Genomic DNA, 19053 nt, shown 5'->3' with positions numbered 1-19053 from the left:
TACATTTAAACCTGATTCGGTGTGGTAGTCAAGAGCGAGGCCTCTTTTCGCGAAAAAGTGTGATGGACCACAAATATCATTACGTCAAAATACCGCGTTCAGATGAAACCCCCCACTGGTGTTTACCAAATTCCGAACGAGCTACCGCCAGACCATTGCTAACCTCATGACAAGAGGCGACATATTTGCAATATTTAAGCTCCACCTCACTCGCTCGCTTACTACGCGCAGCAAACAACCAGTCTAATGACGAGGGTTCAAGGCGATCACCAAGAGCACAATACAGATAACAATCATTCTGCTGCTAACAAACAAATCAGACAGATCAGGTCTCCTTTAATCCTTCCGCAATTTTTCTTGTATTCTGAATGACAGTTGAAATAAAACCCTTGAGGTCAGGTGATCTGGCATAAATCCTCACTGTCTTCATTGATCTGAAAACGCAACGAAATTGCATCCAAACCGCAAAACATGCTTTCAACTTCATTCATTCATAACTGATGAGAAAACTGGGTATCAATCATCTCCAGGAACGATTCCCTACTTTCCCAAATCTTAATATTTCATCAACTTTTTGCTTGGCTAGTGTAACCAGAGAGCAATAAAACTGATATACATGAAATTTATTATGAAAAGATATTTACGATGAAAATTGTAAATGATGTTGCGCTAAAGAAATACTTTCGTCCCACTAAATCACGGCAGCAACAACCTTCAAGTCTCTGACGGACCTGTACGCATCCAGTTCCTTCGTGATTTGCAGCTTCTGACAATGACCTCAAGGGACAAGATCACAAATGTTTTTTCTGAGAGGAGAAGAATAAGGAAGATGCTATTTGCCGCTCGGTTTTATCTGTTACATTCATGAACCCCTGCCGATTCTTCACTTCTTTTCGGTTACGTATGGGATTAAGTAACATCCAGTTTACTCAAATTAGACAATAATAAGACTCGGAGAATTTGATATACACCTGATAAAGGAATCACAAAGGCACAATTTTTCATACCCAATTATAATTCTCGGTCTTACTTTTTCTTTCACATACACACACACTCAAACACAAAATCACCCTTACCGCTATATATACTATATATCTCTTGTCAACTACTTTTCCATGTATAAAATCCTGCTCATAAAACTTCACGTCCTTCCTGAGATCTTTATCTTTCCAATTATATATATATAGAATATATATATATATATATTATATATATTATATATATATATATTATTAATATATATAACAGAATATAAGTATGTATACATTATATATAATATATATATATATATATATATATAATATATGTATGTATACACACTGTGTATATATATACATATATATATATATGTGTGTGTGTGTGTGTGTGTGTGTGTGTGTGTGTCTGTGTTATAACTGAAACATTTGTATATACCAATGCTTGTATAAAGACAAATGATAGCTCCGAGACGTACTCAAGATTAAACACAATTTTTTTTTTTTCATTTCCTTCTCCTGTTGCAGTAGATCGTAACACCATGATCCTTTACTCCTAACTAATGATTAAAATAAAAGATGGAATCGCCATGTCGTGAATTCCCTGATTTCCGACTGCAAAATGACAGCGCTCTCCTATATGGCACATTTCGCTGATGTTACAATTTGTTTACTTCTGAGGCCCCTTGCGAGACGTCGTAAATAATTGACTTACCCTAGTCTCAGACTAGTAATTATTTCCTTGCAAATGCGACTCTGACAAGTCTTATATTTCAAAAGACGATGCTCATCAGTCGAAAATAAATGAGAGAGAGAGAGAGAGAGAGAGAGAGAGAGAGAGAGAGAGAATCCCTTATGCTGTCGCCAGCTGCACTAAATCACCCACCGCGGCGGCACCAATACAACTTTCTCGGCGGCATAAAGGATCTTTGTGCCTCCTCATACGACTCATTCAGACTTGGTCAGTCCCCATCGGTGGATGTAATGTCAGTCATCGCGTTGTTCTTCATGATACAATAAGTGTATTAAAAACAATCCTCGGAGTATATCTTGGTGTGTATACTTATACTCATTAATGAATGCCGCGTGACATGTACTGTAAAGCATTATTATATCTGCAATACTGCACACTGACGAACCAAGCAAAGAGAACGACATATACATATATACGCGATTTCGTCTTTCGTTTGAGTGAACGTATTTTATGGTGAATGAAAGTATTTGTGCACAGATAATTATTCACGACCACCGTATTGAGGAGCCATCCGCATAATTGTTACCCAGGTAAGCTATGGTTGCCGATTGTGGACGCACACGCCAAGAAAGTGAAAGACTTCAAAGTTGCAACCGCGCTTAGTTTTGTTTTGTCATTTCATACGTTAATAACGAGCAAAGGACAAAACTATTAGGGCGCATTCGTCAAGAACATAATAAATAAAGCGAGTTCGACTTCACAGAAAGGTTCAGGCAGCGGCTACCGCCATGCTACCTGGTTTCATCTTTTCAGTGACCCAGAAGTTCATTTGGTATACAAAGACAACAGTAATCAAACTCTCAAAGCAGCTATCTCATCACCACCGGAAACTCATGCTAACGCCACTGATCTCTTCAAGGTCACTGGATATCAACGCATCATTATCGTTTCTTGTGCTGGCGTAAGCATATATATATATATATATATATATATATATATATATATATATATATATATATATACATATATATATGCGTGTGTGTGTGTGTATGTTTGTGTATGTTTGTGTATGTATATTACATATATATATATATTTATAATATATATAATATATAATATATATTATATATATATAATAATCTTATAAAGTACTGCAGCGATGTTTTTATTTCGAGGCTAACTCGGTGCAGATCACTAATACTAAGCGTATTTTACTAGTGGGATTATTCATTTGAACGTGGTACACAATCAAGTGCTAAATTATATCGAGCTGACACGGTTTAATGTTTAAAACTGTATTGTGAAAAGATAGTGATTATTTTGATGTGTTACTGTTTTGGGGGATCTTTCCCAGATAGTAAACCCCAGGAAAGTTGGGGTCGTTATTTATGACTAATATTTCTTTGTATGATATCTGTATGATATTTACAGCCTTTTGTTCATGTTTATAGGGTCACCTCCAACGGCCTTGTACTAAATACGCCGCAAAGGTGGATACATACCGTTCTCAAACCCTTAGGGGTCACTATTTAAGGAAGGTCCTTTTTTTTTCTTGTATAGTAACCTAACATACATTCCAGTTTCACAGAGCAAATATTCGATTGTCTTCATAGCCGTAGCCTAAAATATTGACATTTCAGTATTCGCCCCAGTCCAGCTTCTGCCTAGTGAATAAAAAAAACACCGTATACAGGTAAAGGACAAGACATACAATAATAGCTAAAATAAATGTAAAACGCGTAGCGAGCAATTGCTGCTCAATTTCATTTGTTAAATAGAGCAACTCTAATGAAATCGCTCACAATGACTTCAATGTCGTTTCCTCTCTCGATGCTTATTTAACCAAATCTTAGTCACAATAAAATATTTTAATATTCCCCCATTTTTTTGCAAAATAAACGCTCAAATAAAACTTATCTTCATGACTTTCAACAGCTATAATGGACTAAAACTTGAATAATGACATTTGTGCCATTATTAGGGAAGAAATTATCCCCAAACACAAATAAAAATTACAACAAACACAATATATATGTATATGTGTGTATGTATATATATATATATATATATAGTATATATATATATATATATATATATATATATATACATATATATATATATGTATATATATATATACTATATATATATATATATATATATATATACATGTGTATATATATATATATGGATTGACAAAAACTGAAAAGTTCGAAAACAAAAATCTTTTAGGGTTTCCTTTTTATACTTGCTTTAATAACATCCCGAGACAAGTCAAACCACTAGGTATTAATGTTGTGTTCAAAACCCCAGGAACTATTAGAAACTTGCTGATCAGAAATTCCCCTGGAAATGGAACAGGCTGTATTTATAAGATTCCGTGTAAAAATTGTAATAAAACCTACGTAGGACAAAGATACCAAAAAGAAGGAAAAAAGCCAGTGTAGTATTATTTTTTATTTTCCAGATTTTCGAGAGTTTTAGGATTTTTAGTTATTGTATTCTGAATTACTTTTTGTATTTGGAACTTATTTTTTAAACATGCGAATAACTTCTTAAACAACAAATTTCAGCCACGTCAGCCTTTACCGAAAGTACCTAAATCATTAATGCATGCCTCTATTCCTTTCATTTATTCCAACAATTTCCAAATACAATAGTAATTTAGAATACTTTCCGGCTGTGAATCGCAAATTAGTAACTAAAAATCCTAAAGCTCTGGGTTCTTTGTTCTCCCACAAAGATAAGCTTCCGGCTTCGATGCGACCTTTGTTGGTTTAATTGGTTTAATGCTTTTCTTGCCCGAAATGTAAAATTGGGAAATACGTGGAAACCACCAAAAGATTGCTCAAGGTCAGAATCGATTCTCATCTTGGAGTCAGTCACTGGACGGGATGTGCTTTGAAAACCTAAGAATTTTCAAATATTCGAGAACATTGCAATAAATGTAAAACCTCATTTTCATACAAGGATTTCGACATCGTTGTCTTAGCACACAGCTTGTGCCCCATTAAATGGCCAGACCTAATTCAAAGTTTTGTTTATAGCATAGTTGATGTCCCCCTTTCCAAACGGGAAAGTGTCACTCAGTTTTTAGTTCCAATAGAGATGGGTGCTGATTTAAGTTTTGTATACTATTTAAGATCTTTATCCTTTTTCACTTTTTAATCTGATATTAAAGTCTTGTTTTAATTTGTAAATATTATATAATTTACAGCCCTGAAGATGAGATTCGCAGTCTTGAAAATTTGGGAAATAAAAAGACAATGCTAATATATTTATTTTTTTCTTTACAGAATTACACAGCAATGACGACGTTACGGCCCCACAGGGTCTTATTCATAGGTAAGTTACTAGGCACCACAATCTTGTTTTCAGGAAAAATAAAAGAAAAAAAATCACTGAAAGAAGAACCGTACAGCAGCTAGATTCCACGATGAGCTTTCCAAAAGTTCCATGAAGCTCAGGGAATTTCATTCAGTTGAAGAGATTTTTAAAAAATTGACGGGAGATTTAAATGGGTCACATTTTCCTACTCTAAATAATGAAGAAGAAATTGGTAACGTTTGATCCTAAAAATAACGAAAAGAAGTATGAACTTTGACTTTGTTTAGTATACAATTGTCTAATTACATGTATGTTGTCGTTAACTCTTTCGGAGGCATGCGCTACATGGACCTCATATGTTCTTCTGTAATTATGGTCCAATGTTCAAGGACATAATACGTAAATTCTTCAATTTTAAGTTTTTCCTTTTATATGGAAGCAACCTGGACTCTTGCAGACATACAAGTACAAGTACGTGTACGTAAGTTTACAAGACTTTGCCAAAGGGTGCTTCCAGAGAACAGATTAGAAGCATCCGACATTTAACTGCCAGATCAAAACTATTCAGAAAACTCCCTAAGTGCAGCTGACTGCCCCACCACGCTGCTAAACTCTTGCACACAGACACTCTCTGGGTTTCTGGATTTGAAGCACTTTCCATCCCACTATTATTGCTGCTCTTCATATTCCTCCCAGGATATCAAAATCTTAAATATTTTGCACCAATTTGTCTACCTCTATTCTCCCAACAGGATGTAGATACTTAAAATTAGAGCTGTCTTTCCAACTATACAAACCCTCTCACCATTTCCTTATTGTACCATACCTCTACATATCTCCTTATTTCCACAATCTTTGCTTTACAAGGCCTCTAATGTGCAAAGTATCTTAGTACATTGCAAGTTTTTTGTTTCACTAACATTCAGTATCCAGATTCTGATTTTTTTTTTTTTTTTTTTTTTTTTTGTGGTAAGTTCCTAAAAGGTCACTTCACGCATTTCACCGTTAGCTTACCAAAACTCCCTTCACTGACCTTCCTTTCCTTCTTTCTACTGCAGTATACATCTATCCTTCTATCTTTATCATCTGTAGCCATTTTTACCACCACATTTAATTCGTTGCTCCATTTTTCTTCCTTCCACTTGTCTTCACACCTTTACACTTTAAAAAAAGAGTATCTTTCAACAAGGCTCTATTATGATAATGTTAATTTTTCCCTTATCTTCAGGTAAGGTAAGGTCATTTTTTCAATGAGGGATCTACAATAATAATAATAATAATAATAATAAAGACATGGGTACAACAATGCCATATTTATACCCGCAAGCAAAGTTTTTGGCTATTTTGATTGGCCGTCAAAGCTGGAGGGCTCCTCCTGTTGACTGGGAGCAGGATGACTCATCCAAGGGAGTCTGGCTGACTGACGTAGATGTTAAGTGGGTGGCAACGGTCCCGGAGTTGTGGTCATAGGCATGGACCATGGTCACAGGGGTGCCACTGCCTGAAGTAGCAAGTGGAGGAAGAAGGGTCTCCTGGGTTATGTTCAGTGACGGTTATCATCGGAGGATAGCGAGTTAGGGCATCCAGATATGAGAGGCAGCAATGGTTGATGTAGCAATCAAGGATTTTTGAGCTCCTTACGATCTGCTGGCGTTGGGGGCCACTGCCATGTTCCCACAGGCAGTGCTGGTATACTAACCCTTCATGTAGGCCAAACAGAGGTCCTCTTGTAGAGTCGAGTCATAGTCGTACCAATGTGCGTATGACAGCATCCTTTCTCAGGGCACAATATTTGGAGAGGAGTTATTTTCCAAATATCTTGACAATGACTCGACTCTCCAAGAAGTTCTCCGTTCACCTACATGAAGGGATGGTATACCAGCACTAGATGAGGGAACACGGCTGTAGCACCCAACGGCAGCAGATCATAAGAAGCACAAAAATCCTGAAAGGCAACAACGTCTATCCATGCCTTCGGTATTAGGAGGCCCTCGCTATCCTCTAGTGGAAACTGTTGCTCAAAGTAACCCAGGAGACCCTTCTTCTCAGGAGAATAGTGAGGCGCATCCCTGGAATAACAATTTAGTCACCTGCAACTTCAGAGTACCCACATAACTCCCAGCCCCAGGATGAGCCATTCTGCTCCAAGCCAATAGGAGGAGACCCCCAGCCCCCCTCCCTAGCTTTGACAATAAAAATTATGATAACAATTATTATTATTATTATTATTATTATTATTATTATTATTATTATTATTATTATTATTATTATTATTATTATTACTATTATTATTCACCACGATCACACATTTATATGGTGAAACCAGAGAATAACTTCTTAGGAGAGGCAAGAGAATACAAATCAGAATGGAGGGGGTTCTTCATTGTTACATATTTTTCGTTTTTATTTTTGGAGAAGCAAGAGATAAGTGTTTAATGGCTATCAGTCGCTATCAAACCGCTCTTATAACTGTGAATCTCTCGACGATTGAGGTACACCTTCAGTTCAGATAGTAGCAAGGCTATTATTTCTTCCTCTTACTTACAGTGCTGTATGGTACGTTTCCAAAATAAAGTTAGGTAATCTTCTCTTGAAATATCTGTCGAGTAAGCCCATTAAACTGACGACTCATTGGGAAGAGTTCTGAAGGTCACACCTGGCCTCCTAATTCCTTCCACACCTACTGTAATGGCACGCAACTTGTCTTAGAGCAATGAATGGCCTATGTCCACATAAACCAGTTTAATCTCAACCACCCAGCCGACTAACATGATGCTCCTTCAGGGCCACATACCACACCCCGAGGGAGTCTTGCATGGCGAACATTTTTACATATTTCACCTTGAGAGATGCTTACATTAGGCTATATAGCAAAGAAAGTAAAAATTTTGCATTATAAAAGAATTTTTTCTATTGTCTGAGAACTTTGCTCCATAATTCACCCTGTTTCTGCTCAATACTCAGTTTTATACATTCTCCAAAAAACTATTTAAAGCTCAAGAATATTTTTTTCAGATTATTTTATTTTCCTGACTTTGAGAATAGATAGCCATTATCGTTTAGCTGTCAAGATTTTTCTGTCGAATGAAGATAAAATTTAAAAACTCAGTGTAAATTATCACATTATGAGCATGAAAATATCTCATTTTGTTTCTCAAACGTCTGCAAAGCTCTGTCTTCTTCTTTAATCAACTTAGTCTCAGTTCCATTGATTCTTTACAATTGCAAGATTTATAAAATTTTATGCCTTGCCCATATACAGTCAGAAAATGTAGCAGACTGCTATGAAAGTATTTTATCAGTTTTGTCTTTCTTTTCACAGCCATCGGACTCATAGCATGGACCTGTTTCGCGGTATGTATGTCATGTAAAAATTTAGTTTGGCTTTCAGCTTAATATCTGGTAGAATCCAGCTGTTGTACTTGGAGAATATACTTAGAAACTCCTTCTGCTCTTGGGAATTCTGTGCTTAGAAACTTACTTATTCTGCCCCTTTGTATTTAAACTTTCTTTCGACTTTCCTAGTGTTTCATCCATCAGTCTTGTTCAATTTTAGGCTCGCACAAGCTCTAATCGATAACTGTTATCAAATTCAAGGATTTAGATCCTTGTATTAATCTAATTTCTTTCCTTGACTTTAACTTCTTCATCACCACCATTAATCTAATCTAAGGAGTCAGTTCCCTTGATATATCTTCTCTGTCTGTTTCTGTCAAAAGCATTTCCTTCTTGAAATCCCCTGTCACTTTATCACGCCATCTAATCCTTTGCCTCCCTCTTGACCTTCTCCCTTAACTTGTTCCATCCAAGCCCTCTTCACTCCCTCTGCCCTCACTCGTCTTTATTACATGTCCATACCATCTCAGTCTCTACTCTCTTATCATATCCATAAGCCTTACCACCCCTGCACATCCTCTAATTTTCTTCATGTTCCAACCTCTCATGCAGCAACAGCCTCAGAATCCACTTCAACATCCTCATTCTGTTCCTGTTCCTCCTTCCTTGTTAATGACCATGTTTCTGAACCATACATCATCACCAATCTGACTACTGCACATTAGATTTTTATTTTTAGTTTATTTGTCATTCTTTTGTCACATTACCACTGCCACCTTTCTCTATTTCCTTCAAGCTGCTTTTATCCTATTTTCAGCCTCAGCTTCACACCCTTCTTTCTTGCTTGAAATAGAGCTGGATCTCATTGTCACGCTGTCCAACCACTCCAGTTCCCTTTTTACACTGGCTTAGGCAATGAAAGAATCTCGTTGCCTGCATTGCCTAAATTTTATGATTCATTCATTTTTGAAGATGTAAAGCTGGTAAAATGTAAGGTTGATAGCACCCGAAAACAAACTCTTGAGAATAGCCAGATCTTTATCTTTAAGCTAAATGATAAGACTTTAGTTTCATATAAACACATCACTGACAGCTTTATCAAGGAACTAAAAGGCAGGAACTTGTCAAACAAGTTTTCTTGGATAAGCATCACGATTATTATTTTATTACTTTAACAATCCTAAGAAGAGGTTAGGGTGAACTGATTATAACTTAATCTAGCATTAGATACCATGCCCTCTTGGCCAACAGCATCATTGTGCTGCTATGGCTGCAGTAATACTTGAAAATCAAACTAAACTGTTCTTAGCGTTTTGTGCTTTGTACTAAACTGTACTGCTGTAAACTCAGCTAAGTCTTTCCATTGTGCTAATTTTAACAGACAATGAAGAGGCTAAAAACTACGTTCTTTGTATGTCAAGTGAATGTGCAATCTTATAAAAAGATGTCTGTTATATCTCTATCAATGTTTTCAGATATCTACCTGTATGAATGTTTGAGTTGTTAGAAAATTTCAGTGGGAGAGTAGTGTGAGATGATCTATCATTCATAACAAGCGCCATTATTATATGAATGAGTCCCAATTGTCCTCTTTTGCAATATAAGCTTAAGCCTTTATTCAAAGTGATGTAATTTTCACTTCCTCATTCTTAAATATACCGTTAGCATTGATTTACATTAGCCTGAGTATCAACACATTCCTTTGATAATTCTGTCAAGTGGAATAATAAAATTCCTCTTATGAAAATGCCTTTTGTTCATCAGGTTAGAGCACAAGAAGAGGAAGCCGTCTTCAATGCACTGACAGCAGGTAACTATCTGATTGTGGTATGGTGCTAAATTAGTGTTTACCGGAAATGATGGTATCTGAAATAAAGCTCACGGGCAGGGCTGCACACATTCATTTTAAAATCAAATGACAGCTATAGGATCCACTTTATTCTTTTGTTTATTCTACAGCATTTCCCAATTACTAGAGGCTTGAATTTGTTCGTAACACAGGGGTTTAAGTGGTTAGCCATTAATAATTGTGGAGCTGTTTTTTATTAAAAGTTGTTTTATGAAACATTTGACAAGAACCTATCCCTCCTTAGCAATTTCATTAGTACTCTTACATTCAAAGAACTTTTATATATCCTACACCTGATTTCATGAGCACAGCAAAACTTTCATTAGGCACCCTGTGGTAGTTTTAATTCTCCTTTAATTTCAACTTCACCACCTACTCTTGCATAATTGCACTGACCCAATTAGGCACTCTCTCTCTCTCTCTCTCTCTCTCTCTCTCTCTCTCTCTCTCTCTCTCTCTCTCGTCAAGACTATATTCACAAAGCTTGCAGTCTTTTCCCACACTGTTCCACATTCTTCCTTTACTAAGACTTGCCTTTCTCATTTGCTAAGCAGCAATTCTAAAACTGTGTCACTGGTAATAGCACATATGAGCCAAGGATCTCTTTTGGTGACAGGGCCATGTTTTGCACGAGTAAACTTTAGACTTTTCTGTATGGACTATTCATAAGATCGACCAATAGGCTTTTATCTGTTAGTAACACTCAAGTATTCAAATGACATCTTTACTTCCTGAAGAATTCACCAAAATTTATAGCACAAGAACCTATGGATTTTTCAAACTAAGAATTTACTGATGGAGGGTGGTTATAATAGACTTAGGTGAAAGGATTTGTAGTTATGTATGCTTAATTTCAAAGAATTTTGGTAAAGTAAATTCCTGAAACTTTGATTGAGCACGGTGTGGATTTCATTAGGTGCTACATGTTGTGATATTGATGTTTTTAACCAAGTGATAAGACTGTTTCAGGTGCAATGCTTCTTCTGGGTGACAGACAACCTGACAAGAGAAGATAGTCATAAAGTGCTTCAGATCATCGGGTCAGGTACCTGAGACCCATGATGACCTGAGAAGATGCAGTAAAGTTCTGAACTTAGTGACTGCTTGATTCTGATCCAGAGTCAGTGAAGAATGCTCTAGTCTTCACAACAGAGTGGTGACATTTGGTAGAATAAACATTTTCTTTAGTATCAGGACAAGTACCGACTCAATTGACAATGACCCTTGCATGTTATCCTTCCTTTTATTTACTGGCAGTCATGTATATCCCTCTTGGCAATTTTCATAGACCAGAATATTTTTATTCCCTAACTATTTTAATATTTTAAGATATGTTATTTAAGACAGGCCTATATCTGCTACGAAAGCACTGCAGTAGAAATTTGAACAAGACATTTTCAGTGATTAAATTCAAATCTAAAAAGTTATCCCTTCATTTAGACAGATATGTCTGCTCAAACTTTCTACTGTAGCGTGAATTGAACCTTCAATAATGCTTTCTTTTCTTTTTTCCTTTTTTATTATCAAATATTCCACCAGTGGACATTATTAGGCTTGGTGATCCAGATGATGACATGATAGTTGGTGAAGCTGGCAGCAATTACCCAACATATGCTGAAGTACCCAATACTTCTTTTAGGTAAGTAAAATGATAGTGACAAAGCTTTTGTGAAATAACATTTTATGCATATCTGCTTCATACATATGCAATATGCAGTATAAATATGCAGTACCTATGAAAGAATGTACAATCAAATTATATTAATGATAACAATTTTTTTTCATATCTAGTTGTGAACAGCAAGGCTTTCCTGGTTATTATGCTGATCAAGATACTCAATGCCAAGTCTTTCACATTTGTGTCACTCAAGGTCGACGGCTTGAGAAGTTTTCCTTCTTGTGCCCCAATGGAACCATCTTCAATCAGCAGTACTTAGTGTGTGTTTGGTGGTATGATTTTGACTGTGGCCAGGCTTCGTCTTTGTATAGCATTAATGCTGACATCTTTGGTGACACCCCTTCAACTCTTCCCAGCAATTTTCTTGATGATGTCACCGGAACGGCAGCTGCTAGTGCCCCAAGAGGTCGGCCTACTACAGCCAGATTTCCAGTAACAGGAAGTGGTCCACAAGGTGATTTGTCTGACGGTGGAATATTACCATTTTCACCCCGAGAAGGTGTTACTGGCAGCAGAGGGGGTTTACCCACTATAGCTAGTGACCCAGATACTAGAGTAGGGCTACCCACTGTTACTGGGGACCAAGGTAGTAGAAGAGGATTAACAACGCCACCAGGTGGCCAAGGCACAAGAGGTGGATTACCCAGTTCACCAGGTGAACAGGGCACTAGAGGGGCACTACCTACTTCTGTAGCTGGCCAAGGTACAAAAGTTGAACCACTCTCTGCAGCAATTGGTCAAGGTATTGGAGGAGGATTACCTTCTTCAGTAGCTATCCAAGATGCAAGAGGTGAATTACCCAGTTCAGGAACTAGTCAAAGTACTAGAGGTGGAACATCTGAAAATTTGCCATCCAAGGTTAGTGGTACACAAAACTTAGGAGGATTTCCAAGCACCCTTGGAATTCAAAGCAGGCCTGGAACTTCTGGATCCACTCTTGATTCTACACGTAGGCCAGGCATATCTAGAGACAAAACAGGAGCTACAGGAATAGAAGCAGGAGCCCAAACTATATCACAGTTACCTGCTGATGTTAGTAATAGAGGAGGACTTTCCTCTGGTTTTGTGGAGGAATCATCTATTACTCCTGGGTTTGGAATAAGTCAACCAGGTACCTCAGGGACGCCCACTGCTTCAAGAATTAGGCCTACAACTGCAGGAGTTTCTTCAGGTGGAATAACAAGCACTGATGAAGGGCAGCTAGTAGATCTGGGTAGTCAAACAAGTGAAGCAGGAATTACTGGCTCAGGTGGTGGGCCTGGAATAACAGAAGGATTTACTAGTCCAGCATTAGGAACAAGTGCAGCAGGTGGATTTACTGGCTTACCAAGTAGAAGTGGTTCAACAAGTCAAATAAGTGAAGCAGGAATTACTGGCTCAGGTGGTAGGCCTGGAATAACAGATGGATTTACAAGTCCAGCATTAGGAACAACTGCAGCAGGTGGATTTACTGACTTACCAAGTAGAAGCGGTCCAACAAGGGGATCCAGTGCAGTGTTAGGGAGACCTGGTACATCAGAAAATTTCATTGACACTGATTCAGAATTCCCTCCTCTTACATCTGATAATCTAGGATTTGTTGATTCAGGAATCACACCAGCAGGACCAGGAGGATTTACCACTTTTACTGATGGGTTAGGTTCAACAAGGCTCTCTGATCAAATCAGTGAATCTGGAGCAACAAGTGAAGTTGTTGGTTTACCAGGCAGGCCCAGTACTGCAGATCTTATTGGGCCATCTGGTAAGCCTGAGTTGACAGGATTTGTTAGCTCATTGGCCAGCCCTACAGCAGTTGGAGGAAAACCTGGTACTGCAGGGATAGGTTCTGATTCATCAAATAAACCCAGTACCACTGGAGGATTTATTAGCTCCTTAGGTACCCCAGGCATAACAGGAGGACTTACTAGCTCACTGGATGATCCTTCCTCAACTGGAGGATATACTAGTTCAGTAGATAGACCAGGTACAACAGGTGGAATCACTGATTCATCAGACTTGCCTGCTTTAGTAGGAGACAGGATATTGCCATCAGACAATGCCCCTGGTACTACTGCAGGATTCCTTGGCTCAGCAGGTACCCCTGGAGTAGACCTAGGAACTGCTGGGGTAGTTTTTGATCCTGCAGGTGGACAAGGCATATCAGATTTCACATCTTTAGTTACAAGACCAGAAATAACTGATGCATTAACCTCTCCTGTAAGTGACCCTCTATCACAAAGCATATCAACAAGTTTTCCAACTGAAACATTAATATCAGCAGGAATACCAGATGGAACATTATTACCTTTGTCTGTAAAACCAACAATTACTCCAGGGCAAACCTTCTCAGAGGTTGACTTTGGAACTTCTCCAAGTGTAAGTGACAGCTTTTCAGGTGATACAGAAAGCATTATTAGCCAGTTAGACACGGCAGGGAGAATTACAGTACCAGGTATTGGTGATGCACAGACCACTTCCTTTAGTGTATCAGGCAGCCAGGGAACTTCACCTGTGAGTCCTCCATTAGGTGGTTTGTTTGAAACATTCCCAAGTCTGACAGAAGACCCAGCACGTGGGACATTAGGCATTCAAGTTGACCCAGAGAGTATTAATAGAGAAACTTCAACTGGGCAGTATGATCAGTCACAAGATGCTATTAGTCAAGATACATTCCAGGATCAAGGACTACTCACAACCCAGCAAGGACTAACTAGACCACAGCTTTTCCAAGGTCAAGAAGAATCTATCTTGAAACAGACAGATCCCGCACAGGTATCAAGTGCAGGACTTGATCAAGATAGCTTTAGCATTACTCAAGGTATACTTAGTCAAGATCAGTCACATAATGAACAACTTCTGGGTAAAGATCCTACTCCAGGATTGGCAGACTTAACTGGTATAGTATCAGGCCAAGTGAATGAAGACCAAAGTCAAACACTGGGTTTTGTGCAGGGTCAGGGACAAGCAGATCCTTCTACAGAAAGGCAGTCTAACCAGGGCTATAGTTATCCAGTTCCTTCAGATAGTTTAACTCCAGGTTTAGGAATTAATACTGCAACAGGATCACAAAGCACAAGTCATGGAAATGTTATTCTGATTACAGGAGATCAAGGTATCTCGTTCTCTGTTCAACATCAAACACAAGGCTCAGAAAGAAATGGTTTCAGAGGCATAGGTAATATTGATGATAATAGTAATGTCTTGATTTCACAAGGAACTTTCGCTAATCAACCATTCCAGAATAATGCTGAATATCAGACTTCTCAGGTAACAGAAAATACATTTTTGAATAATGATGATAATAATAATAATTTTGACAGTACAACATTTGTAATTGATAATTTATCATCTGCTGTTAATCAGAATCAGCCTGCGAGTAACTTTGTCAACATAGTTTCTGAAGGTGGGCAATCTTTACAAGGATATAATTATAATGACCCATCAGTAGATAATGTACATTTGTTGAACTCCATTTCCATCGATGAAGGCCAGACTCTGGGCCAGCCAGGATCCCAGTCACTTTCAAAAATTTCAGATACACTTTCTATCAATGTTGCCTCCGGAGTTGGCTCTGTAGATAGTCCTACTAGTCTTACCCAGCAGTATAGCCCTCCATCTATAGACTTTTCTACTTCAGGACTTGGCTTACATGGAAGTGAGTTAGGAAGCATAGTTCAAAAACCTCTGGATGGGATATCAGTAAATAACCTACCATCTACATCACCTGTATCATTAACAGATAGCCTTAAGCAAGAAGTCGTGGCTCCTGTATCCCATGCCAAACCAACATTTAGTTTCGGTAGCCCACAGGATAGTGTGTCTGCTATTGACTTAGCAGCCCTGCAGCGAGGGTACTTACCTCCTGCAAATGAAATCTCTCAAAGTTCCTTTGTGCCCTCAACTGGACTTAGCCTACCTTCTAGTCTCCCCCTCAGTTCAACAACATTGTTAAATCTTCCCTCTGCATTACCTTTTGAGTCATCAGACTCAACATCATTTGGATCACCAGGATCACAAGGTTCATCATTGGCGGCAAGTTCACAAGGTCCATCATCAACTTCAACATTTTCACAAGGATCACATTCATCCTCTTCATCAGGATTAACTTTTCTTTCAAATGCTAATCAGTTTTCCTCTGTGGGAACCAGTTCTTTCAGTTTCCCCTCGGCATCCCAGCCCTCCAGTGCACCAGCAGTCTTCTCCTTTAGTAGCACATCCACAGGATCTTCATCCTCCCCTGCACTGTCCTCAGGTTCACAAGTATCATCTACTGGTTCCCAGACATTTTCATCTTTTTTGCCAACATCATCACAAGGTAATAACATCAACATTGGAGAAGTTTCATCTCCTCTCAGTTTGGGATATCTCCCTCCTGTTGGAGACTCCAGAAGAAATATACGTCAAACAGAGGAAGGACACAGCAAAATTTATGTTACCCCAATACCAAACAAGGACCAAGGGCAGGTTGTTTCTGAGCAGCGATCCAATGGTGGAAGAGCTTTTAGACCATCCCTGCTATTTAAACATGGTGACACTTCAGATTTTCAGCCAAAATCATCATCAAATCGCTTTGGGAGGATCTTCTTCCCTTCAGGTCGAAGGACTGATGGCTTTCCCATTACTTATGTAGATAATACAAGGAGATCCTTTGTAGCAAGTTCTAGTTCTCCATTTAATCCTTATAATAAATACAGTCTCACCTGGAAGTCTTAGAGACTGGCCATACTGGATGTGCCTAAAAATATAACGTCAAGTCTAACATAGTGGACTTTAGAATTAGACGACAGTTGAAGTCGTATTTTGGTGCGATTAGGTTAAGTTAATTGTTAGTCATGTGTCAAAGTCTAACCCAAGGAGACAGTGCTGTGCACTGTTGATGTACCAAGTCTTTCAAGACAAATGTTTTGAATCCATCTTAAGGTTTTAACTATAAATCAACTTTTTTAAAAACCTGTCAGTTCTGATTAATTAAGTCTATGGATGTAACCTTAAGGAAGAGAGAAATATTTGTCTACAGCTATCAGTAAATTATTAACAAATATCATATTCATAAAACCGTACTCACAGCAGGCTAGTGAGATTTGTTTTGTGTGTTATTGTTGTTATTGTTAGCATACATGTTCTTATCTATTATAATTAATTACTTAATATATGAAAATAAATTTCATAAATTAGATTTTCTTTTCTTTTCTACACACCAGTAGGTTATTCGTTACATGCCTATAGGAGTTTTCCTGATTCCCATTTCTTGTAAATTAAGAAATCCTGAGAAAACAGTTTAAACTCAAATCACTCAAGCATCAGAATTAGTTTCAATGCGTTTCTGTATCATATTCGCAAGTATGGTTTTGCCTTGGCAACATGAAACATGAAAATGGCTGGGTATCGAATACTGAACGACGAAAAAAGGTACAATCCTAAGAACACCATGAGGTACATCACAAACTCCAGACTGAAGAGGAAATGTGTAGGAAGTATCGAACTAATAAAATGCACATTCAGTCAGAGAAAGAACTACGCCAAAAATAGCTGAGATGAAAATAAAGTGGGGTATTTGTGAGAGCCTGTCTGGAAAAGAAAGCATTAATTCGCTTTAACAAATTTTAAATTCCCCCCTTTCTCTCTGTCTCTCTAGGATAGGATATTTTTTATTCATTTATTAGAATTAAAATGTGAAAAATAAATAATGTGCATGGTAAAATACAGAAAAATTATTTTTATAAAAATATAGCATTTTTTTCATTGGTGAAGCAACAGGTTATTTGGCCGTAGATTTTAGAACGTTTTGATTTGTTTGATGTACTGAATTTAGAGGCTATATTTCTGTTCAATTATTTTGTTTCCACTTATAACTGAGGTATGAGAACGTGTTTAACTTGTGTCCTTTTTATTTGATCCTTGTTGTTAGTATGAGTAATACTAATTATGAGTATTTATTATTAAGACCACTTCACTTTAAGTTAGGAATATAATGTATGCAACATATGCATCAGGGGAAAATCTTGCACGCATCCAGAATAAGCTGGAGGTCAGATCACGCCTTGTTTGCTATGCTTGGTCTACTGTACAATATTTCATTTCAAGTTTAGTTCACTTTTCTATTTATATTTTATGCTGTTATCATTTACATTGTTATTTTATTTTCTCCTTTTTTTGTTTTTACTACCCAAAAGATAAAGGCAATTGTGTGCGTAGACTACGTACATATGTATACACTCATTTGCTAAAGGTATTAGAAACACCTGCTTTTAACATGACATTTTTCTTCTTTTTTGCAAAAGAAACATATCCTTCACGGAGTCATAATTGATCCCTTTATTCCTGGAAGAGCAATTATCATTAGAATTATTATCAACTTGTTGCTTAGGGTGACTCTTAACACCATAGCTATTCCTACCAAACCTTCCATCATAGTTACTATGGCTGACCTTATTCCAGCCAGACTTCCCTACGGAAATAGTATCCTGAAATTCATCTTTGTGCGACAAAACGTATTCGTAACTAGCTACAGCCACCGGCTGCAACTTATCCAACTTTAGCTCTTCCAGATGGGCCTTTAATTTATCCAGGACACATCGTTTAAATTCTCCAATTAATAACAATTCCTTCATTTTTTTGTCAAAACTATCAACCTCCTTAGACTTAAACCAGTGCTCTGCTAAACTGTTGTTCCACCCTGGCAAACTCCACAAAGGTTTGATCATCGTTTTTCCGCAGGTTCCGAAAGCCTTGTCTGTAGGCCTCTGAGACTAACTCATGCGCTTTTAATATTATGGCCTTAACGTTTTCATAATCCGAGGGCAGATTCTCATCCAAGGTTATATATAACTTCTGTGCCTTCCCAATAAATTGGCTCTGTATTAAAGTGGTCCAGTGTTCCACTGGTCACTGCAACCTAGCAGCAATTCTCTCGAAGGAGACAAAGAACTCAGCCAATTTCGACTCTTGGAATGTGGGAACAAACTTCAAAGCCTGCACTAAATTAATCACTGAACCAATAGACACCCCAGGGAAGGACAGCGAGGGAGAAGACGGGCTAGCCCTCCATTTTTCCCTTTCGAATTGCCTTCCTTTCTCTCTCTCTCTCTCTCTCTCTCTCTCTCTCTCTCTCTCTCTCTCTCTCCTGTCCTAAACTTTTCCATCTCAAATTGTAAAGCCTGCAACTGAATCGGCCTTTCCAACAATTCCACAGTTATCACCAATTTCACCTCCCTATCAC

At 37.9% G+C, this 19053-nt stretch overlaps 1 protein-coding gene across 1 annotated transcript in view; it reads left to right on the top strand.

Moving 5' to 3' along the window:
* LOC135216552 (mucin-19-like) overlaps window positions 1-17728 on the top strand; it is a 37779-nt gene extending 20051 nt beyond the window's left edge. The window contains exons 2-6 of the mRNA XM_064251927.1: window positions 4962-5010; window positions 8315-8346; window positions 10093-10138; window positions 11717-11816; window positions 11969-17728. Coding sequence (XP_064107997.1) covers window positions 4962-5010; window positions 8315-8346; window positions 10093-10138; window positions 11717-11816; window positions 11969-16547 — 4806 coding nt within the window. The 3' untranslated portion in view covers window positions 16548-17728. The remainder of the gene's footprint in view (window positions 1-4961; window positions 5011-8314; window positions 8347-10092; window positions 10139-11716; window positions 11817-11968) is intronic.
* The last annotated feature ends 1325 nt before the right edge of the window (window positions 17729-19053 follow it).

This window comes from Macrobrachium nipponense, chromosome 6 (genome assembly GCF_015104395.2).
Source record: "Macrobrachium nipponense isolate FS-2020 chromosome 6, ASM1510439v2, whole genome shotgun sequence".
Taxonomy (NCBI): domain Eukaryota; kingdom Metazoa; phylum Arthropoda; class Malacostraca; order Decapoda; family Palaemonidae; genus Macrobrachium; species Macrobrachium nipponense.
Note: the sequence above shows the minus strand (reverse complement) of the source record. Positions and strands in the feature narration are given on the sequence as shown.